Here is a 24954-nt window from a genome sequence, read left to right on the forward strand (position 1 = left end):
ATAATTATAAGCAGTTCTAACCTTTTTGAGGGTTACCCTTTTTTAAAGAAAATTATCATCCACTCTTTAGTTACCTTCTATTGCTTGTTCACTGGTGCAGTGTAGTGACCTTTAGACTGTTCCTTGCTGAGAAACCACTTTTATAATGAAATTTTGAATAGAAGCATAAGCAAATAAAACAGAAAACCAGAAGTCCCTTTGTGGCTCAGCGGTTAATGAACCCCACTAGCATCCATGAGAATGTGGGTGCAATCCCTGGCCTCATTCAGTGGGTTAAGGATCCAGCATTGCCATGAACTGTGGTGTAGGTCGAAGACACGGCTCAAATCTGGGGTTGCTGTGGCTGTGGTGTAGGCCGGCAGCTACAGCTCTGATTTGACCCCTAGCCTGGGAACTTCCATATGCTGTGGGTGTGGCCCCAAAAAGAAAACAAACAAACAAACAAAAACAAACCAGAAAACTTGGAGCCACTTCCTTTGAGGCAGGAGGATTGGATGTTCCTGAGCCCTGCCTGTGTCACCACCACACTTAGACCTTGGAAACTCCGAGGGAGCTCTGTGGAACACGACACCAAGACCACCAGGGTAGACAGTTTAGAACTAACTGTATATTCATGGAGCATTTCTATTTTGTTTTTCTGAGTTCATTTTTCATTGTGATAATCAACATTATATGTTATTTTAGGCCTGAGTAGCACATTGTACTAGGTTAGTCTTCTATTTTTTTATTTGTCTCCTTAGTCATTGCTTTTCCCTTTAATTAAATGCTCATTTCCTCTCATCTCTCCCATACATTCTGCTTTTCAGTTTAACCAAAAACCTGTAATTATAAATAGAACCTGAAAACCTATTTGTTTACCAAATAGGGATGAACAAAAATTTATTTGATTAGGGAAAAGCCTTTTAAAATAAGGTAGAAAGTAGTTAAGCACTCAATTTTATATAGTCAGTCATGCTGTAAATACCATTTAGAAATCTGTAGTATTTGTAGAGTCCGTAGTTATAGCCTTCATTTAAAAATAATTGAAAAAAAATGAAAAAACAAATAATTGAGAGAAGCAACTATAGTGTGCTTAGAAATAAACTTTCTTTAGTAGAAATGATCCTTGATATAATTATTGTATTTATAATACTTAAAACCAATTTATAACCTTACAGGTTTGTATCTTAAAAGCATCTAAATCTAAAACAGATTAGGCACAAGAGATTACATATTTTAAGACTAAAATCTCTATTTCATATTTTATCTTAACTACAGACACACAATAAAGGAAATTTAATGGTATGGTAGATAGAGAGGTATTTTAACAGGAATTGATTATTATGTACCTTGTAACATGATTGTAAAGTTTTGTTTGATTTTCTTTTTTTCCAGGAAATTCTTCTTCTAGGTATTCTCAGAATTGTTGAAAGTGACATTGCTATGAGTCCTTCACAATATCTAACCTTTCCTTTCCTGCATACTCCCAATTTAAGCAATGGTGTTTCATCACAAAAGGGTCCTGGGATTCTCAACAGCAAGGCCATGGGATTACTGAGGAGAGCACGAGTTTCTCGGAGCAGGAAAGAGGCTGACAGTGACAGTTTCCCCCAGCAGCTGCTCTCCTCCTGGCACATAGCCCCCGTGCACCTGCCGCTACTGGGACAGAACTGTTGGCCACACCTGTCAGATGGTTTCAGTGTCTCGCTGTGGTTTAATGTGGAGTGTATCCATGAAGCTGAGAGCACCACAGAAAAAGGAAAGAAGATAAAGAAAAGAAACAAATCATTAATCTTGCGGGATAGTAGCTTTGATGAAACAGGTATGATGGCAGTTTACAGACAGCAGCTCTAGCTGAGCGTGGGGAATGCAGCACTGCTCTGACTTATTCCCAGCCTGTTCTTCACATGGGCTGCCTTAGTAACAGCAGCCAGGCTCCCACTCTCCAAAGCCTGTGGGGTCACCATCCCACTTCCTGCTTCTTTCTTGACCCTATTACTGAAAAGAAAAAGATAAAACACTTCTGCCACTTTTCCGTCCTTGTGCTGTTTCCCAGCTCCTGTTCATCCAGAGTCCACCTCCAGTTCGTCTCACCTCTCTTGTAGTTCACGCTCTTCTTCTTATGCTATATCTTACAACAGCATCTCTCTCCTAGTTCCCATCACAGACTGTCTAAATGCATCAGCCAACCTCCAGAGTGAGAGTAAATTTCATTCTAGTTCTTTCTATAACTGATCGAATTGCTGTTACGCTACTGTGAAACTGCTAGGTAGGAAGAACCCACTTGTTACAAAGTAGGGTGATAGGAATTAGGGTCCATGGAATGGATGAAATGACTAAATAAGAGAGATGTTTAAGGGGGTTATGATTAGATGGAGGTGCTGGCCTCCAAAACTCTTCATTCCACAAAGCTTACCACCGCACTGGAGCCTCTGTTTCAGGACACTAGGCCTCTTCCTAGTGCCTAGTTTCCAAAGATGGTGGGGGTGGAGTGTGTGTGGGGGTCTTCTACCATTGACCTACAGATGGAAAGGAAAACCTCAGTGACACTGTGAAGACTGAAGGCTGGGAAGTGTCACCTGATTCCCAGTGGGAGCTCTGAATCTATTGTTCCACTGACATATAGCCAAGTTATTATAGCATATTTATGTACTTCTATAGGTTAGCCCAGGACCCTGAACTTTTGAGAAATCTTAGCAGATGAGTTGACGTTTCAGGTAATTATAGTGTTTTCTCTTGTGAATTGAATTTTGCCACCTATGAGTTGATAGCTCTGAGCAGTATACATGTGATAGTACTGGTGACGATGCTAATGTAGACACAAGAGCTTCCTGGTGCATCACTTTGCTCTTTTCATATGTATATTTAATCTTCACAGTGGTTCAGTAAGGCGAGTGCTCATACTGTCCAAATTTGCAGATGACATTAAGCAGCATGACCAGTATATGTCGCTGGTAAGTGATAGGAAGGGATTTAAATCTGACACACAGAAGTTCCCAGGCTAGGAAACTTCCTGAATCAGAGCTGCGGCTGCCAGATCCATATTGAATCTGTGACCTGTGCCACAGCTTGTGGCAACGCTGGATCCTTAACCCACTGAGTGAGACCAGGGATCGAACCTGCATCCTCATGGATACTAGTCGGGTGTTTAAGCCTCTGAGCTACAAAGGGAACTCTTCTCTCTCACCTTTTCAAGTGGGAGTAATCACAATGTAAACAGTCTCTTATAAAGTGGATATTTATATCTTATAAATGTCAGCATAAATATAAATATACATCTCATAAAATGTGTATATTTATAAACAATGACCTAAGAAAAGTAAGTGTTGGGAACATTTTAAAAATTTCTTATTGTAAAGATGTATTAGAAAATGTGTTTTTGAAAGATAATTTGCATAAACATTTTAAAAGAACATTTAAAAATAGTATATACACAAAAAATTTGAAGAGAGATGAGGACAACATTACAGTGATAACACATCCTTTGCCACTAAACCAGCTGTGTGCCACTGAGGAAGTTATTTGACCTCTTAGCATCTCAGCTCCGTCACCCTCAAAATGGGGATGGTAATACTTACCTCACAAGATTTTCATGAGCACCGACTGAAGAAATATTTATAGTATTACTGCTCTGAGTTCCTGGGCAGACACTAGTTTTTGTTCTGGTCTTTTATTTATACAAATTCAGATTTGGTATGGAAATTTTTTTAAATATTACATCAGATATGATTTCTGTACATCTTATATATCTCGGGCAGTAGTCCTCAAAATAATCAATAAATTTAAATCTTTTTTTAAGACTGTTATCATTGCTAAAGGGGTTATTCTTAAAAGTTATTAGTGGCTGTACCCACAGAAAATTGGCAGCAGTCTAATATATGCAGTCTAATAACTGGCAGTGTTTATCTTCTCTAAAAGTCTGAGCCTTTGGACATGCATTTTGTATTTTGGTGCATCTTAAGTAACATAGCTTTACATAAGATCATGAGTCATAGTGATAGATGGCATGGACCAGGATAGTGCTAGGGTTTAAGTAGTGAGAGAGAGAGAAGTCAGAATCCATAACCAGATGGCCCAAAGCTTAGAGCATTTACCTCTGCTTGCCTTAGAAACACATGGCAGAGTTTCAGATCATGTAGCACTTGCATTCGGAGATCATGCATCATGGAATCTAAACAATGAGTATGTTCAAACTCCACAATTTTTCTAAAGGGAATTTCAATGTCAATTTTTTAAAGGGCATGCTATTGTAATAATTGTAGGGATTTTTGGTAGTGCACAACATGTGGCAGTGGGGTGTGGGGCCCTGACGTCACAGTGACCCAGTCCACCCATAAAAGAATCAAGGCACAGACAGTAATAGGTCACCACAGTGACATCACAGCAGTCTGTTCATTTCCACAATTAGCCCTCGTTATCGTATATTTTAAAATGTTCAATAACTCTTATTGCACTCAATTGCTGTTTTAACTCCTTGTGCTTATTTTGGTGTTAGAATCTAAATTTTGGAAATGTTGTCTGGAATGGGTCAGGTTCAGACATTCCAGGTAGATAATTTACTGCAGTTGAACAACCATGCTTTGCATTCTTTTCAGATTCATTTTTCCACTCAGTTTTTATCAACTGCCTAACTGATCATTCTAACATCTTTTTCTCTTAGAGAACAGCAGACCAGAAGGTGCAGAGTACATAAATCCTGGTGAAAGACTCATTGAAGAAGGCTGTATTCATATGATTTCATTGGGATCCAAAGCGTTGATGATCCAAGTGTGGGCTGATCCCCACAGCGGCACTTTTATCTTTCGGTAATAATTATCCTCAGCCCCCCACGGACAGGTCATGTATTTAAATAATTTATGTAATTTAATGTGAAATCTAATAAAGATCATTACAGCAAAATAAAATTCTTGTTAAAAGATGATACATTTTCAGCAGTTATTAATCTGTGTAGCAATATATTATTCTTTCTAGAAATCTGTAATTAAACTTACCTAGCTTATGGTAATTCTTAGTTGTATCTTAGACCAAATACTTACTGAAGTCTTATCCATGAAAGTATTCTATCAGATTGCAGTGGTCTTATGATGTTATTATCAGGCAGCTGTTTTTCATGCAAAATATATATTTAATAGCCATTATCTATTAAGCTTAGGTTCTCCTTGCAATCTTGTCCTTTTTTCCTACCTCCTTTGTTAACTAATATAAATACAAGTTTTTTATTTGTATTGAGTGAGTGTAAATGGTATTAACTATTTTTATAAAACTTTAAATATGGTTCTGAGGGATCTCTGCTCTGTAAATGTCATGAAGGTTACTATTTATATAAATTATATCTTAATGCTCTTAGCAATCTCCCAAAGTAGGTTAAACCAACAATACATCTGGCATTTAGACATTTACATGTGAAATATATTAATTTTTGTATGAACCAAATATTATACTGCAATGTCTAAAAAGCAGTGACTATACAGGCAGTAGTAATTTTTTCTGAAAATCAGATTCTGAAAATTATTGCCCAAATTGTTAACCCCAGCAATTGAGACAAATTTTAGTTCATGAATTGAGGTAATAGTATAATACAGTAACTCAACAGATTATGTTGTAAAACAAAGACCTACTGACTTTTCAAGTTAGTTTAATAATAGAACTGATTTTTAATTTCACATAAATATCTAGAATTATAGTTGTTATACATGTTAAATACTGAGACCAGAGATTTCATGTTTTCAGCCTATACCTTTTCTCTTTTTGTGTAGTGTGTGCATGGATTCAAATGATGACATGAAAGCTGTTTTACTAGCACAGGTTGAATCACAGGAGAATATTTTCCTCCCAAGCAAGTGGCAACATTTAGTACTCACCTACTTACAGCAGCCCCAAGGGAAAAAGAATATCCATGGGAAAATCTCCATATGGGTCTCTGGACAGAGGTATGAAACATTTCTAGTAAATAGTATTAGCCTTAGTTACAATTGCAAGTTTTTTGTTGTTGTTGTTGTTTTTGTTGTTTTTTATCTTTTTGCCATTTCTTGGGCCTCTCTCGTGGCATATGGAGGTTCCCAGGCTAGGGGTCTAATCGGAGCCATAGCCACCAGCCTACGCCAGAGCCACAGCAACGCGGGATCCGAGCCGCGTCTGCGACCTACACCACAGTTCACGGCAACGCCGGATCTTTAACCCACTGCGCGAGGGCAGGGATAGAACCCGCAACCTCATGGTTCCTAGTCGGATTCGTTAACCACTGCGCCACCACGGGAACTCCACAATTGCAAGTTTAATTATTCTGCTACAGCTTCTGAAACAGATTACCGAAAACTGTAAAATTTACTGTATATTGATTTAGGAATCTGTCAAAGTTAGATTTTTTTCCTATTTATCTCTTTCATGTGGAATTAATTTCCCATGGAAGTAATTGTTGAAAATTAATATTTGGGTTTGGGGGAGTATGCAGAAATCTGAACGTTTAGATATTTATATGAAATGTAAATTATAACAAGGAACCAAACCTATAATTTAGTCCTTCAAGGCCACATATTATAAAATGAATCCACAAAGAATTATTTATATTAAGTGGCTAATAAAACTGATACCTAAATTAATCAAAAGAAAGTAGTGACTAGAGTAAAATATAAGCCAGTGAGTGTAAAGTGATAGATTAAGATAAGGTCCTAGAAATACACCAGGTGGTAGTTTTGGCTGTAGTACTATATGACTTTTACAAACCAGAATCGTGAGATAATAAGAAACATTTTATGGAATATCTTATAAAATTTAGCCCCAAGAGAGCTATAAGTTACCTTGGTTTTGTAAGAGTGGGAAGCATTTTATTGAATGAAATAGCATGAAAGGGAATATAGAATTGGAAACATGGGGAAGGACCAAACCTGGCCAGAAGGAATAGTCTAAGTTGAATAAGGAGAAAGAAAAATGAATGGGCATGAACCTGCAGTAGGTTTTGTCTATCCTTAAAAACTGTATGAAGTCATAATGCCACTAGGTGGCAGTACTGTTTCAGCACAGCCATTGAGTTGGTTCAAGAAAGATGCCTGTACAGTAATAGAAGTTATCTCACTGTAATGTTGTATGTCAGTTATACCTTAATAAAAAAAAAAAAGTTGGTTCCCATCTTTCCTTTATTATAAAAATTCCTAGGGGTTCCTATTGTGGCTTAGCGGTAACAAACTTGACTAGTGTCCATGAGGTTGTGGATTAGATCCCTGGACTTGCTCGGTGAGCTAAGGATCTGGCATCGCTACGGCTGTGGCGTAGGCCAGCAGCTGCAGCTCCCATTCAGCCCCTAGCCTGGGAACTTCCTAATGCCACAAGTGTGGCCATAAAAAGCAAAAAAAAAAAAAAAAAAAAAAAAGTTAAATTTGTGTTAGATATGAAACAGAAAGCTTTAGGGGAAGCTTTTAAATAAATATACATACAACATATTAGAATTTTTCATTATTAGCTTATTCTAAATCCTTTGTCTTATTCACAAATGTTGTCTTTATAAATTACCTTCATTATCTTAATATGGAGTTTAAACCATTTCAAAAATGGGGATAGAGCTCTGTGGTTTCAGCTGGCTGATGAAGTTCTCCCATCACGTGTGTCTCTCCAGGAGAAAGCATTACTTTACCTTATCCTACTCTGCCTTTTGTAACAACTCCTGTAATCTTTATCCATGAAGAAAAGGAAAAGACCAATCAAAAGCTTTGTGATAACTTAGCATTGAAAAAAAAAACAAACACAAAAGATGCACAAAAGCACTGGCATTTCAGTGCCTAGTCAGGGCAAAACCTGAAGAAGTGATCATTCTTTTTCTGCTTAGTTTTTGAAGCCTTCAGAGAGGACCTCAGATTTGAGATGGGGGCTTCGCGGTAAAACCAGGGGAGGTGGTAGATCGTATCTGTAAACCAGGAAGGTGAATATGCAGAAGCTAAGTGGCAAAGAGAACTTGCAGTGAATGTCCCAGGTCCTGATGTAGGATCAGCAGCCTTCTCTGTCCTGCTCCCCTCTGTCAGGGGCTTGTGGACAACCAGCATCCTAGACCAACCGACAACGGAATCAGTCCTCCTCTCTCTCCCCATCACCAGCTATCTTATTCTGACCCAAGAAATTTGTTCAAGAATTTCCCATCATTGAACATTTAGACCTTTAAAAATGCCTAGTCATCACTGAAATAATTGATTTCACTTTGTTTTTAACATAGGAAACCTGATGTTACTTTGGATTTTATGCTTCCAAGAAAAACAAGTTTGTCGTCTGATAGCAATAAAACATTTTGCATGATTGGCCATTGTTTATCATCCCAAGAAGAGTTTTTACAATTGGCTGGAAGATGGGAACTGGGAAATTTACTCCTCTTCAATGGTATATTTTTTTCTCCCTTGAAGCCTTTCCAGATTTTTCTTTTAGTTAACAAGTATTAAACTAAGTTAATTATCCTGGATAAAATACTAATCCCTATTCCTTCACTTATGCTTAATAAGTACTGTATTTTCTAGATTCAAAGGTGTACTTTTAAAATAACATTTTTGTAATCTAGGTGTTTTTTATAATCGATACATACATTTAATGTAGAGGTGCACATCCTACCCCACCCCCTCCCAAAAAGAGAAGCTTATGTTAAATCAATTCTATAATCCTGGAAAATGCATTATTGACAGGTAAACAGACTGGTTGTCTCTTCTATTTATAATTTTAGTATATTATGTAAAAATACCAAATTTCAGGGAAAGAAGAAATATATGCTTTATCACTAAATCTGGCACATAGTAACATTCAGACAGTGCTTATTGAATAGATGGATGGATGGAAGGAATAAAGGCACCAATCCATATGGCATTTTAAAAAGGATTTGCTGAGATATAGCTTCCATTTACAAAATGGGGGGCATTTTAAAAAGGATTTGCTGAGATATAGCTTCCAAAACAAATCAAAAAACCTTCTTTTAAGGAGTTCCCTGGTGGTCTAGTGGTTAGGATTTTGCCCTTCCACTGCTGTGGCCCAGATTCAATGCCTGGTCTAGAAACTGAAGTCCTACATCAAGCTGCTTCATGCAGTGGCCTAATAAATAAATACCATAAATAAATACCATATTTTAAGTGTAAGGAGCAAATAGAAATTTCATGACTTTATCAAGAGCTTTACACTTAAGCTTTATATATGTATCCACATTAATTCATCTTACATCTGTAGTTGCTATGGGTTATTTACTCATTACACCAATTTGGAAATTGAGGCTTTATCAATTTGTAAGATATAGTGAACAAATAAAAGAAAACACAACAACAACAAAAAAACCCTCTTGGTTTCTTGTTTTTTTTTATGAGAAATTTTGGTTGAAGTGTTTTAAATAAGTAACTTTGTTTTTTGCTATCCAGGAGCTAAAATTGGTTCACAAGAGGCATTTTATTTATATGCTTGTGGACCCAACTATACATCCATAATGCCGTGTAAATATGGCAAGCCTATGAGTGACTATTCCAGATACATTAATAAAGAAATTTTGCAATGTGAACAAATCAGAGAACTTTTTATGACCAAAAAAGATGTGGACATTGGTCTTTTAATTGTAAGTTTTCATTTTATAAGTTTTAACTTTATACTAACTTTTAGATATGTTTATTGAATGTGTTACTAGCTGTATGTTAGATTTCTAAAGTTTCTCTTTGTTGTTTCTCAACATTTTCTTTACTTAGAAATTGTGTTTTTAATTGAAATACTTTGGCCTCAGAATTTGTCTTCAGGTTTCAAATTTTCATTTGCTTTTCCTTGGAACTTTATTTCTATATTATCAGTTTAGGTTACTAATCATTCAAGAAAAATGTTTGATATAATGAAAATGTAATGTGCATTAGCCTACAAAATTACTCATTATGTTTCCTTTCCATATTTATAAATAAATAGTAATTTTTTATTATATTAATTTAATTGCACATGTTAAGATTTTAGAATAGTCTTGGAGTTCCTGTCATGGCACGGTGGAAACGAATCCAACTAGGAACCATGAGGTTGTGGGTTTGATCCCTGGCCTCACTCAGTGGGTTAAGGATCCGGCGTTGCCGTGAGCTGTGGTGTAGGTCGTAGATGCGGCTTGGGTCTGGCATTGCTGTGGCTGTGGCATAGGCCAGCAGCTACAGCTCTGATTAGACCCTAGCCTGGGAACCTCCATTTGCTGCGGGTGCGGCCTTAAAAAGACCAAAAAAAATAATATTTAGTTTTTAATTTCAGAAACTAGGAATTTTGCTTTCAAATTATTGCTAACTCTGCTTATATGGGACTCTAGGATTGTATTTTGTTATCGTAATATACAGTTTAAGAGCTTGTGATGGATATTTTTCATTATAGCAATTAGGAAATTGACCCTTTATAGTCTTAGAAGATCTACTAGAAGCTGGTAGATCTAGCCATGAAACTGTTCCTCCTTCTCTTGCTTTCTTATGAGAGGTAAAATTATAGATCAGAGATGCTTTTTACTTGAAGGAGACCACTACTTAAGGATATATTTTGTTGTTTTTGTTGTTAATGAGGTGCATATTTCCCAATGAAAATAAATTATATTTTAAAGCTGTAACATTTGTCTAAAGTAAAGGAGAAGTTCTAGTTCAGATACTTTGTAAGTCTTAAGTGATGTTGAATATATATGTGGGATAAAATTGATAGAGAGTAGATATCTGTGGAATTTAACGATCTGATAACTCGGCACACAGTCTTTTTCTCCCTGAGGAGTATTTTAAAATGAAGGGTTGGTGGTATTTGGGCCATCTACTAGTATTGAGTGGGGCCAGGGGTTCTAAATGTTCTATAGTGCATGGGTGGTGTTATAGAACAAAGAGTTATTCCACCCCAGATGTCCCACCATTGACAGAACATGCTTTAGCGAAATGATTCTCAAACCTTTGTGTGCATCAGAATCACCCAGAGGATGTTTTAAAAACATCAGTTGTTGGGCCAGAATTTCAGATTCAGTAGACCTGCCTGAAGTGTGGCTCAAGAGTATGCATTTTTTAACAAATTCCTAGGTGGTGCCGATGCTTCTGGTTGGGGACCACACATTGAGTATCTCTGCTTTAGGAAGACTGAGGAGCTCATGCAACAAGTGTTCAAATAATAATCTTAACTCTCAAGTTTTTGGTTAATCCATTTCTTTTCACAAGAAAATATGTATTCTTAATCCTTTTGTTTTGCCTGAAAAGGATATAGGGTAGAAGTTATGAAATTCAACAGAAATTATCACAGATGAAGATTATACAGGTTTTATTGAAAACTCTTTTTAGAAAGCAGATTTTTTCCTGACCTCATAATTTGGGGATTATTAGGCGTAAGTAAACAGGCAGAGATGGTGAGGCCTTGGTGTCAGGAAGGACTTGTTTCAGATAATCGGGCATTTTAGCAAGTTTCTAATGAAAACCACTACAGGTTTACAATTTTCTTTTACCTAGGATAATCATATACAATAGACTGTGTAGTCAGTTTAGTCGGCAGGCATATATGCTAGCTGATGCCTGATGAAACTATGCTTAAATCACCATGGGTTGAAAATGACCTAAGCCTATGCCCCCATTGGCTTCTGTGAGAAGACTCTGAATGTACAATACATGGTTTCCCTAAGCATGAGCCCTGCAGCTGCCTCAACTGAGAGCACCTCAAAGTGCATTTTGCATTTAAAATTTACTATATATATATATATATATATTTTTTTTTTTTTTTTGGTCTGTCTTTTTGACTTTTCTAGGGCCACTCTGGTGGCGGCATATGGAGGTTCCCAGGCTAGGGGTCTAATCGGAGCTGTAGCCACTGGCCTACACCAGAGCCATAGCAATGCAGGATCTGAGCCACGTCTGCCACCTACACCACAGCTCACGACAACACCAGATCCTTAACCCACTGAGCAAGGGTAGGGACCGAACCCGCAACCTCATGGTTCCTAGTCGGATTTGTTAACCACTGAGCCATGATGGGAACTCCAAATTTACCATAATTTTTAAAGTAGTTAATAGGCTATTTGACAGAGAGCCAGAATCTGATCAAAACTATCCTATGCATGGGAGAAATATTGAAAGTTCCATTCACTTTTAATTAGGTATGCTCATGGATTGGAATTTTATTCTAGTAGAAAGAACAATCTAGTTAGAGTCGTGTTTGAATGAGTAGCCAGACTGTGAGCGAATTCAAGACCAAAATATATTTGAATACATTGACCCAGAGTTCCCATCTCATAGGGTTGTAAAGACTGGTTAATATTTAGAAATGCATAGAACAGTACCTTGGTGTACAATGAATGTGGTATGATTAGTTTTTATTAGTAATAGTTGGTATAATTTCATGTTTATATTAAAAAGGTCAAAGCTGGAATTTTTCTCAGCCTTTATGTGGTTTACACAAATTGATCACTGCTAAATGAAGCTGATCTTTTTCTCCGTGGGGAGCCATCTTGCTTCTCATGTCTTTTCATTTTGAAATCTTCATTTGCTAGTTGACAACTTACTTTTAAACTTTGTTTAGTTACTGAAGGAAAATATTTGTGTTTCAGGAAAGTCTTTCGGTTGTGTATACAACTTACTGTCCTGCTCAGTATACCATCTATGAGCCAGTCATTAGACTTAAAGGTCAGATGAAAACCCAGCTCTCTCAAAGACCCTTCAGCTCAAAAGAAGCTCACAGCATCTTATTAGAACCCCAACATCTGAAAGCTCTCCGGCCCACTGAATGTAAAACCATCCAAGGCATTCTGCACGAGATTGGTGGAACTGGTATATTTGTTTTTCTCTTTGCTAGGGTAAGAATCACTAATTATAGTTCTACCTAAAGAAAAACTCCTTCTTTATTATTGATAAATTTCAGAGTTTCTTTTTGATTACAAATAAAGCTGTATATCACCTATATTAAACTTTAAAGATTAAAAAAGCCCATATTGGGAGTTCCCATCATGGCTCAGTGGTAACAGACCTGACTAGTGTGTATGAGGATGCAGGTTTGATCCCGGGCCTCACTCAGTGGGTTAAGGATCCGGCGTTGCCCTGAGCTGTGGTATAGGTCTCAGACGCGGCTTATATGCTGTGTAGCTGTGGTATAGGTCAGCAGCTGCAGCTCCAATTCGAGTGCTAGCCTGGGAACTTCCATATGCTGTAGGTGCAGCCCTAAAAAGACAAAAATTTAAAAAAAAATTTTTTTAACCTGTCTAGTTTAGAATATCATCAAGCTTTCTACAACAGATAATTTTTAATTGAAATTTCTTTTTAATTTATGAAGATTTTAGAAGTTTTCTATTATCCAAAAATGTGATTAGAACAATTAAATGTTAAATGTGCAAGATTTAAAATTGGCAATGAGAAAAAAAATGTATACCATAGTAAAAATATAGAAGAAATGTATTTGATAAAATAACATTTGTGAAACTTGTTTTTCCCTTGAGACTTCTGGATGCATGGGGGTAAAAAAGATCAACAAATAAGTACAAAAATAATTTATTTGGGTTTGAATTTTTTTTTTTTTTTAAGAAAAGGAGCAATACAAAAAATTTGACTCGTGCCATGGGTACTCTTTTTAGGGAAACGTGTTTAATTATCTGTTCTATTTAGTCATCTGAGGGTAGGGACAGTGCCTTTGCTGATGTAGACTAGGCAGTCAGTAGTATATGCTGACTGGTTCAGAAATTGCAAAATCCAAATGGAGTACAAATGGTCTCACTTCTGTACAAATCATCTCTACTTCCTTATGGTCCATATCCTTGTTTAATTAAAGCAGCCCTGGTCTTCTTTCATCCTCAAGATTTTATCCATAAGTGTTGCTTCTACAACATTATTATACTGTTCCCCCAACCAGCTTTCTTTCTTTAATGGGGCCACCTTTGATTAATTTCACAATGAGACGTACCAGTATTTGTTGTTATTGTTAGTACTGTTCTTATAAATATTTGGTTGGCATTTGACCCACCATACTCTAAGCTGTCTTTCTTTTCCTCCTCTTCTTTTTTTTCAAACTTTTTTTTTGTATCTCATGTCTCGTTGACTAGATTTTACCCTAGTGTTTTAAAATTAAAAGCTTTTCATTTAACTTTTGATCAGCATTTTGTGATCTATTTTCATAGCCTTGTATAATTTCAAAATGTATAGCCATAGTTTTTTTTATTTCATCAAGTTATTGAATATAATTTTGTTATGATTCATGTTAACACAATGATTAGATCCTAGGGAAACTGGTTAATATTTTTATCTTGCATACATCTAGGATCTTGCCAATAAGACTTTTAAAAGTGTATTTTTACACTTAAAACTTAGAAACTTTCTTCTGTATCCTTCCTCTCCTGCAAAAATAAAATTCATTCTCCTTAAAATCCTTCCACATATAGACTGCCTTTTGGGCTGAGTCTCCACCATCCAGCCAGATAGGTGACCTGCAACCTCCCAGATGCTCCATGAACTTGCACCTCTCTCCTGATTGTGTCCCACCCCCAGCTTCCTTAGGGTTGTGCTCTCTCCAGGCCATCTTCTCCACGAAGGCTCCCCTGCCCCAAGCAGAGTGGAGTGTGCTCTCTTGCATTCATATTGCGTCACTCTTTGCCTTTTATCGTGATGGTAAGGTGTATGTTTCTTACATGTAGTGGTTGCCAGAAGGCATAGGGGGATCAAGTACAAGGCATAGTCTATAGTTTTTGTACATAGATTCTTATCTTTTGACCAGACAACAGGCCCCACAGGAGGAAAGTAGCGTTCCTGTTACTTCCCTTACTAACACATCACACAGCACAGAGCCCATCTTTTGACTGACTAATCATTGAAAATTGGAGGAATTTTGCTGATATGGCTGATCACTAATGCTACTGATTTCTAAGGTTATCAGGATTATTTTAGTCAGTTTATAGAATAAGAGACAAAAGAACATGAAATTTTGTTTTTTTAAAGTTTTATTTCCAGTTCTTAAATAATTACAGCCAGTGTCAACAATAAAAAAAAAAAACTTTCAAATGAAACTGATGGCTTGATATTATTTAATGGTATATTATCACAGGTTAAATTATTAATCTCAACAAATTACAAAAAATGTATCTACTCTTTTTTTAGGTTGTGGAACTCAGTAGCTGTGAAGAAACTCAAGCATTAGCACTGAGAGTTATACTCTCATTAATTAAATACAACCAACAGAGAATACATGAATTAGAAAATTGTAATGGACTTTCCATGATTCATCAGGTGTTGATCAAACAAAAATGTATTGTTGGCTTTCACATTTTGAAGGTATGTTCTCATAAAATTTATTCTCCAAGTTTCATATGCAGTAATACTTGTCTCTTCACTAACGTCTTCCAATAATAATTTTGTGTTTCAGTTATTCCTAAAGAAAGTGAAGGAAACTCAGTAGTATATATTTAACCAAATACAGCTGATTTAGTTCTGTGGTTTTTTTTTCATTGTTTAAATAATTACATTTTAATTTCCTTTAAATCATTTTAGGAAGGTAAAAGAAAAAACTAAACTTTTTTTTTGTCTTTTTAGGGCTGCACCTTCGACATATGGAAGCTCCCAGGGTGGGGATCAAATTGGAGCTGGAGCTGCTGGCCTACACCACAGCCACAGCCATGTGGGATCCAAGCTGCATCTGTGACCTACACCACAGCTCAAGTCAACACCAGATCCTTAACCCACTGAGCAGAGCCAGGGATCAAACCTGTGTCCTCATGGATACTAGTCGGGTTCATTACTGCTGAGCCACAGCAGGAACTCCCTAAACTTACAGATTTTTAGATCTTGATCCAGCATCACGTCTGGCCCCTCATTCTGTAGATTGATGGAATTGAGCCCCACTCTGTTGCTGGCTTCAGTTCCCACAGTTATGCAAGATAACTCAGTTCTCTAGACGCCTAGTGCAGTGCCATTCCCATTAGGCAATACTGTTATGGAGTTTGTTTCTTAGAGCCCCTATTAACATTTATTATGATCCAGCTGTTGTATATTTCAGTACCTTTCTAATGAAAAGCATTTATTCACATTGTGAAAGTATTTCTCTCTGAGGGAGCTGGCACTAAGGCAAAAAACATGCCTCTTCCCATGCCCCTGGACCCCAACTCTAAAACTATGCCAAACATTTGTGGCATGAATACTTTTTGGAAAAGGTTTTAAAATCCAACAGATTCATTAAATTTAAAAAATAAAAATATCATGTAGTTTGTTTTGCTCCATATTTGAAACTGAATAATCATATATGAATATTTGAAATTTGAGGGTCTTCTAACTACTTGAATTATTTTGCAAAACAAAGATACTTTGTGAAATGTTGAGTTGTTCACTAGTTTTCCTTTGAATTTAATGTCCTAACTTGAAAGCTTGATATTGCTGTTGAATTTTTGGATTAATTGATTATTGATGCTGCTTTAATTCTTGTATTAATGCTGTTTTTCCATAGACCCTTCTTGAAGGTTGCTGTGGTGAAGATATTATTCATATCAATGAAAATGGAGAATTTAAGTTGGATGTGGAGTCTAATGCTATAATCCAGGATGTTAAACTGCTGGAAGAGCTATTGCTGGACTGGAAGATATGGAATAAAGCAGAGGCATGTACTTTTTTTTTTATGGTAAACACTTGTCGTGAATTTACCCTCCTAATGATTTTTGAGTGTACAGTATACACTTTGTTGTACAGCAGATCTCTAGAACTTTTTCATCTTTCTTGACTGAAACTCTACCTGTTGAACAACTCCCCATTTCTCCTACCCCCAGCAACCAACATTCTACTTTCCTTTTCTATGACTTTGATTACATTAGCTACTTAATACAAATGGAATCATTCAGTGTTTGTCTTTTTGTGATTGGCTTATTTGACTTAGCATTATATCTTCAAGGTTCATCCCCCTTGTAGCATGCAACAGGATTTCTTTCTTTTTTAAGACAGAATAATACCCCACTGTATACGTATTCTATATTTTCTTTATCTGTTAATCTGCTGATGCATTTACTTAGGTTGCTTCCACATCTTGGCTATTGTGAATTATGCTGCAATGAACATGTGTAGAGGTCTCTTTGAGATCCTATTTTCACTCATTTTAGATATATACCCAGAAATGGTATTTCTGAATCATATAGTAGTTCTACTTAAAATTTTTCTATGGAGTTCCTGTCATGACGCAGCAGAAACGAATCTGACTAGGAACCATGAGGTTGTAGGTTTGTTCCCTGGCCTCACTCAGTGGGTTAAGGATCTGGCATTGCTGTGAGCTGTGGTGTAGGTTACAGATGTGGCTCAGATCTGGCATTGCTGTGGCTCTGGTGTGGGACGGCAGCAACAGCTCCGATTAGACCCCTAGTCTGGGAACTTCCATATGCTGCGGGTGCGGCCCTCAAAAGACAAAAGACAAAAAAAAGTAATAATAATAATAAAATAAAATAAAATAAATTTTTCTAGGAATCCCCATACTATTTTCCATAAGATTAGCGCCATTTTACAGTCACACCAACAAAGTGGCAGGAGTTCTAGTTCCTTTACATTCTTGCCAACAAGTGTCATTTTTTAACCGTTGCTATCCTATAGGATATGAGGTAATAGCTTGTTGTGGTTTTGCTTTGCATTTCCCTGATAATTAGTGGTGATGAGCATCTTTTCATATACTTATTGGCCCTTTATATAACTTCATTGGAGAGATAGCTATTCAAGTTCTTTGACTGTTTTTTAATTAGGTTATTTGATTTTTTGTTAATGAGTTATAGGCATTCTTTATATATTCTGCATCCCTTTATTAACCTCTTATCTGATATATGGTTTGCAAATATTTTCTCCAGCTCTGTAAGTTGCATTTTCACTCTGTTGATTATTTCCTTTGCTGCACAGAAAGGCATATACTATTTCTATTTATTTATTTATTTATTTTGCTTTTTTAGGGCTGCATCCACAGCATATGGAAGTTCCCGTGCTAGGGGCTGAATGGAACCTATACCTGCTGGCCTATGCCACAGCCACAGCAATATGGAATCCAAGCCACGTCTGTGACCTACACCACAGCTCATGGCAACATGAGATCCTTAACCCATTGAGCGAGGCCAGGGATCAAACCCATGTCCTCATGGATACTAGTTGGGTTTGTTACCTCTGAGCCACAAGGGAAACTCCAAGAGGCATATACTTTTAAGTATCCATCTAATCATTCTTTGGAGAACAGAACAACTTTAATACTTCAATGTAATGTTAATTGTAAGTGGAAATCTGGAGATTAATATCTCTGTAGCATTTTGAATAGCTATGGATAATGCTGATCTGGAGGATCAGAATCAGACCTTGGGCTGCTAGTAACAGAGCAGTACTCAGGCTCGAGAACATGGGGCTTGTTTGAATCAACTGGTGACTTGCATTTACCATAAATTCTGAAAGGGGATCCTGATAGGAGTGTAGAGAGTCAAGTTGGAGAGAGAAAGAGACACCCTTCAGAGAAGGCGAGACTGTTGCCCAGAGCTCACAGAGCTGTATCGCTCTGCAGGGCAGGGCTACAAGGTTTTGGCTTCATCATTGGCATAAGCTGAGGAGCATGGTGCGATCTTAGGTCTAGTCAGGGCATCTCAACAGCTGGATGGATGGGGTGGTCTTCACAGGGACCCAGCCAGGGCACGGATAGAGGGCTGTTTCCTTTCCGCCGTAGTTTTAAACATACTCTTCATGGTTTGGCTCATAGAGCCTCCTTAGTAGTAGAGTAGACTGCAGATTGTCTAGAGTTATTTAGAGTATAACAATATTATGATCAAACATAATTAAAGACAAATTCAAAGTTTATACCTTTAGAATTTAAAAAAAATTTTTATTTCCAAATTTGGCAATAGTCCCACCCCACATTTACTCATTATCAATAATGAGTAGTGAGGTTGAAGGAAACTTTTCTATCATAAATAAAAATAAATTTTGACAAAATGTGCTAGAGGAAAGACAATTATTTTTCCATTTTTCCTACATAAAATTATATTACAAAATTATTATTATCCAAAGAAGCAGTCGAAGAATATGCTACCCCAAAACACAGGGGAAAAGTATTATATAAAGCTGTGTCAGGCAGTTAACTGTTAATTTTTCCGGATTTTACAGTATTTGTCAGTTTTCAAAACTTTCTATTTTGTTGTGATTTCTTTTCTCATTCTGAATAAATATTCATTTTCAGAATTAAAAAAATATCCATATATGGAGTTCCCATTATGGCTTAGTGGGTTAAGAACCCGATGTATTCTCTGTGAAGAGGTGGGTTCAATCTCTGGCCTCCCTCAGTGAGTTAAATATCCAGTGTTGCCACAAGCTGTGGCTCGGATCTGGTGTTGCTGTGGCTGCAACATAGCCTTCAGCTGCAGCTCCAATTCAACTCCTAGCCCAGGAACTTCCATATGCTGCAGGGGCAGCCATAAGAACAAAAATCCATGTATATGTATGTATAAAAATATGCATAATGTTGCAGGGAAAAAAAAGCAAATGAATGTAGTGATAGTAAATGTAAACAAATTGGATCAAAGGCAGTATAAATATAAACATGTAATTTATAAAGAGTTCAATTGTGGGTTGGAAGATCAAGTCTTTACTGAAAGTTGGACAACTATATTTAAAAGAAAATGCTAATTTGAGGTTGTTTGGATTTTGCTGAATTCAAAAGTGATATATGCATATACTTTTGTGGAATTGAAATAAGGCTTTCTTTCCTATTTTTTTTTAACTGAGTTGTTTCATTTGTTTTGTTTTTCGTTGTTTGTTTGCTTTGGCACTATTCTATTATGGTGCTAATTTTTCAGGCCCAAACCAAGTTTTTATACTTGGGCTGCTTTCTCTTCCAATTTTCATACACCTTTTTCTTTTAGAGCATCTTGGCCTTGTCTTCTGAGGAGAGAGGCCTTGATTAGAATAGTATGATTGGGAGTTCCCATCGTGGCTCAGTGGTTAACAAATCCAACTAGGAACCATGAGGTTGCGGGTTCAATCCCTGGCCTTGCCCAGTGGGTTGAGGGATCTGGTGTTGCCATGAGCTGTGGTGTAGGTCGCAGACGCGGCTCCGATCTGGCGTTGCTGTGGCCTTGGCGTAGGCTGGCAGCTGTAGCTCCGGTTTGACCCCTAGCCTGGGAGCCTCCATATGGTGCGGGAGCAGACCTAGAAAAGGCAAAAAGACAAAAAAAAAGAATGGTATGATTAAGTCCGTCAGTTCCTTGGCCTTTTCATTATTCATTTCCATCAGATAATGGCAGGAAAAATGCAAGACTTGCAAACCAAGCCAGTTAATCTTGGTTTTTGTTAACAGCTTCATGGGAAGGTTATTTGGGATAATAAAATGAGGTGAAGACTATCTTTCAGTGGTAGTTAAGATTCCTTTTTCTCTATCACTGTGAATAATTTAAGATTGATTCAATATGGGAGAAGCATTTTAAAGCACCTTAAAAGGATTCTACCTGCTGTTTGAAAGTGCACATTTAGTAATTGTGCAGAGAACTCTTATTGTTTGGACTTAAAAGTAAATTAATCCACAAGCGCAGAATTTCTATGTTGTCAGTAACTTTTTTCAGTTTATACAGTTTGTTCTAAAATTACTTGATTAAATGCTGCATATACAAATTAGCATTGAAGTCTATTCATTTTAAATAATGTTCTTTGGAAATAAATTATTTGTAAACAATTAATATTGATGATATGTTTCTCTATAGTAAATAAATCCCCCAAGATAATTCCGCTTTTGAAAATACCATATATCATTTAATGCCCCCAAAAAGTTAATGCACTTAATGAGGTATTGCATTCAACGTAAGTATTTAGAAATGACCTATTTTCAAAAGAGAAAAAAAAAATTGGGTCTGAGAATAAATTTTAAGATTTACTTTTTCAGACAAATTTCATCCTTGGCCCCCAGAATATCTACACAGTGTTAAACTGGTATATTGCATGTCTTCTGAAAATCATGCAGCATGTTTTTTGGTCGCTCTGTGCTAATTGGTGTGTGTTTATTTTCTCAGCAAGGTGTTTGGGAAAGCCTGCTGGAAGCCCTGGAGGTCCTCATCAGAGCAGATCACCAGCAGCAGGTGTTTAATATTAAGCAGTTACTGAAAGCACGAGTGGTTCATCACTTCCTACTGACTTGTCAAGTTTTGCAGGTACTTTTCCTGTAACTTTACTGTTGGAGTTATTTTCTGCAATTATTTCTGTTTCATCACTCAATACTAAGGACTCAAATTTTTGTGAGACTTTCAATGAAATTATGCTGTATCTTCCCATACTCTCCGGATCCCTTCTTTCCACTAGTATTGTCAGAGTTTTTCAACCCCTGCCTCGTATGGCTTGATCTTTGCATTTTCATCATTCCTAACTCAGTTACAAAACAACAACTCCTAAATTTCTGAGATATTTCTTCATGTTGGGATAAAATGAACATTTTGTAGTCCCTTGAACATCAACAGTAGTGATATTTTAACTTGCTCCATATTCCTTAAATAACAAGTACCAGTATGTGTTGTTCTAAGAAGTATGTATTCTGTAATTAGCATATTGAAAATACATCAAAAATATAGTATCAAGAAGTGGCATAACTTCACCAGTTGCATTATAGTGTCTGTGCTGTGGCCTGACTTCTAGCTAAATTTTTTTTTTTCTGCCTTCACGGATGTCTGGTTATAGCTTGGTTGGTGTATTGGACTATTTTTCAAGTTGCTTTGTGTTCTCAGAGTCTGAGGCATGTATTAGAACTTTAACAAGTCAGATAAGTACAGATATTTCATAGGATCAATAACATTTTAATTGTTTTTAATGCCTTTGTTTCACTTGCACTAGTGACTTCTCCTTATACTTGGGATAAAATCCAAAATCTATGACAGCTTCTATGAAGAGACTTATATGATCTGGATACCACTGCAGCCCCCAGCCTTGTTCCCTTTCTTAAACAAGTGAGCCTGTTTCCAAACTTCAGGCACATCCTGTTCTTTCTGACTGAAAAGTTGATTGATCCCATTCTTTTCATCTGATCAACTCCTATTTATCCTTTATGCCCCAACTTAAAATTGCCTTTCTGAGAGAAGCCTTCCCCATCTAAATTAACCCTTTCTCCTTTCTGCACTTACTCTCACTCTGTGCATTTATGTCATTTATGACATTATGGTTTATTTCCCCCTGCAGACTTCCTGAGGGCAGGCATAAGGTTGTGTGTTGATCACACTGTAATCCCAGTACCTGACATACATAGGCATGCAATAAATTGTTGAATGAATTATGAAAAAATAAAACAAAAGCATTTAGTGCCTTTCTTGGAGTCTGTGGTAAATTAGACTGTTGCCTTCAGGAATACAGTGCAGTGATCTCTCAGCCCCTTGCTTACTGGATGTTTTTATGTATCATTCTGGGTCAGTGTGATACTGACCAGTTTTTCTACTCATTTTGAAACTTTTTGGCCAGTTTTAGTGAATTCATATGACAGGGTAAAGTTGTTATTTATCTTTCCATGTCAGAAAAACAAACTTATCAACCTGGAGATTTCAGTATATTCCTGCTTCTATTTTACTTATAAAAATGCTAGAAAAATCTAGGTACCAGTTCCTTTTCTTGAAAGTATATTTCTTCACCCTTCTTTATTCAGAGAGCCTGTTTGTCAAACTAACAGTTATTTAAGATAGATTATGTTAGGTATTGTGAGAAGTATCTAAAGAAAGGAACTTAGTCATTGCCTTTAAAGTATCTCAGTATTTAAGGAAGATTAAAAAAGTGATAGTACAGTGGGCATGAGGCAGTTTCATTAGTCCATGAGTACAGTGTAAAGAACCTGAGCAGAGGTGATTAAAAATGGGAGTGTAGGAGTTCCCGTCGTGGCGCAGTGGTTAACGAATCCTACCAGGAACCATTAGTTGCGGGTTTGGCCCCTGCCCTTGCTCAGTGGGTTAAGGATCTGGTGTTGCTGTGAACTGTGGTATAGGTCACAGACACAGCTCAGATCCCGCGTTGCTGTGGCTCTGGCGTACGCCGGGGGCTACAGCTCTGATTCGACCCCTAGCCTGGGAACCTCCATATGCCGCAGGAGCAGCCCAAAGAAATAGCAAAAACACCAAAAAAAAAAAAAAAAAAAAAAAGGAGGGGGGGAGTGTAAGAAGGAAGGAGCAAATATGGAAGAGATAGGAAAGGCAGAATTAACAGGGCTTGGTTCTGTTTAAATAGAAGCTGCAAAAGAAGTCAAATATGTAGTGTAAAATTTCAAGCTGGGAGACTAGAAAAATAATCACATCATCAAAGAAAGGAGGATTGAACATGAACTGAACAAGAGTTGATTATTCTGCATGTGAGATTGGGGTGGTACGGTGCCTGGCACTGACCTCTGAGCACTTAGAGGTGTAAGACTGGACCTGGGGAGGGGCTGAGAGAGATAAGAAAGTGTTTGCTCTACTGTGATGGTGGAGCCTCGGGGATAGATAAGCACCCCGAGAGCCACAAACGGAGTGAAAGGATCACAGAGAGCTGAGGTTTGTGTCTCAGGAAATAGCCATTTTTCAGGGCGTGGAATAGGAAAAAGGAGCTGTTGAGAGAGAGACATAGAAAGAATAGTCCAAAAAGGTAGAGCAGTTGAAGAAGTAAAGAAGAACCAGGAGGCCCAGCAAGTGAAAGCCAAGGATAAGCAGTGGGGAGAGGGCTGCCCAGGCAGAGAAAGTCTCTAGAGCCAAATAATGCAGAGAGTTCTAAGAAAATGTGGGCAGCTAAAAGGCCGTCAACTTAAAAATTCTTTTTTTTTAATTAAAAAAAATTTATTTTTATTTTTATTTTTTTTAGAAATTTTTATCTTGGGAGTTCCCGTCGTGGCTCAGTGGTTAACGAATCCGACTAGGAACCATGAGGTTGCGGGTTCTATCCCTGCCCTTGCTCAGTGGGTTAAGGATCTGGCACTGCTATGAGCTGTGGTGTAGGTCACAGATGTGGCTCAGATCCCACATTGCTGTGACTCTGGTGTAGGCCGGCAGCTACAGCTCCAATTAGACCCCTAGCCTGGGAACCTCCATATGCCTCGGGAGTGGCCCTAGAAAAGGCAAAAAGACAAAAAAAAAAAAAAAATTATCTTAATAGCTTACAGGATTTCAGTAGAGTGAGGAAGGCAAGAGCCAGATTTCTGGGGACTTTAGGCAGCATGTGTGGTTGGATCACTGGAGGCAGTGATAATAAATGATTATAAAAAGTCCAGCACCAGAGTTCCCATTGTGGCTCAGCAGTTTAAGAACCCAACGTAGTCTCCATGAGGATACAGGTTCAATCCCTGACCTCCCTCAGTGGGTTAAGTTTCCGGCTTTGCCATAAAGCTGCAGCATAGGCTGCAGATGCAGCTCAGATCTGGCATGGCTGTGGCTGTGGCTCTAGTGTAGGCCTGCAACTGTAGTTCTGCTTCGACCCCTACCCTGGGAACTTCTATACATTGCAGGTACACCTGTAAAAAGAAAAGAAAAAAATAGTCCAGCAGCAAAACAAAAGAAAAACAGAATGTTAACAAAAGCTTCCTAGCAGGTCAAGTTAAGGTTTTTTTTTTGTTGTTGTTTTTGTTTTTTTTCCATGAAATAGGCTGCCATTGACTTTGTAAGGAGTTAGTGGAGAGGGCAGGGTCGAAGAAGCAGAAGCGTGGGCTGGATGAGTTTAGGAATGAATAACTAAGGTGGAAACCAGTATCGTTGGGGTTACAAGGGGTAGAATTTAGAAAAAAGGCAGATGGTTATAGCAGAAATAACACTGTGTTCTTGGCTTGGCCACTCAGCCATTGTGAGAGCTTGACAAAGGGGTTTGCTTATTTTTGTAGGCTCAGTATTCTTTCTTTTCTTTTTTTTTTTTTTGGTCTTTTTGCTATTTCTTGGGCCGCTCCCGCGGCATATGGAGATTCCCAGGCTAGGGGTCCAATCGGAGCTGTAGCCACCGGCCTACACCAGAGTCACAGCAACGCGGGATCCGAGCCGCGTCTGCAACCTACACCACAGCTCACGGCAACGCCGGATCGTTAACCCACTGAGCAAGGGCAGGGATAGAACCC

The 24954-nt window shown here is 37.6% G+C and overlaps 1 protein-coding gene across 9 annotated transcripts in view; it reads left to right on the forward strand.

Moving 5' to 3' along the window:
• The window catches only part of LYST (lysosomal trafficking regulator), a 200849-nt gene that overhangs the window by 80253 nt on the left and 95642 nt on the right, over window positions 1-24954 (forward strand). For 7 of the 9 annotated variants that reach the window (XR_002338622.1, XR_002338623.1, XM_021073151.1 and 4 more), the window contains exons 12-20: window positions 1375-1801; window positions 4640-4784; window positions 5736-5909; window positions 8180-8340; window positions 9354-9544; window positions 12506-12751; window positions 15036-15209; window positions 16375-16524; window positions 20930-21067. Coding sequence is in view for 7 of the 9 variants with exons in the window: in XM_021073151.1 (XP_020928810.1) it covers window positions 1375-1801; window positions 4640-4784; window positions 5736-5909; window positions 8180-8340; window positions 9354-9544; window positions 12506-12751; window positions 15036-15209; window positions 16375-16524; window positions 20930-21067 (1806 nt within the window). In the remaining 2 variants the exon portion in view is untranslated. The remainder of the gene's footprint in view (window positions 1-1374; window positions 1802-4639; window positions 4785-5735; window positions 5910-8179; window positions 8341-9353; window positions 9545-12505; window positions 12752-15035; window positions 15210-16374; window positions 16525-20929; window positions 21068-24954) is intronic. The other 2 variants (XM_021073158.1, XM_021073157.1) reach the window with 1 other exon arrangement.

Source organism: Sus scrofa, chromosome 14, assembly GCF_000003025.6.
Source record: "Sus scrofa isolate TJ Tabasco breed Duroc chromosome 14, Sscrofa11.1, whole genome shotgun sequence".
In the NCBI taxonomy this organism is placed as follows: domain Eukaryota; kingdom Metazoa; phylum Chordata; class Mammalia; order Artiodactyla; family Suidae; genus Sus; species Sus scrofa.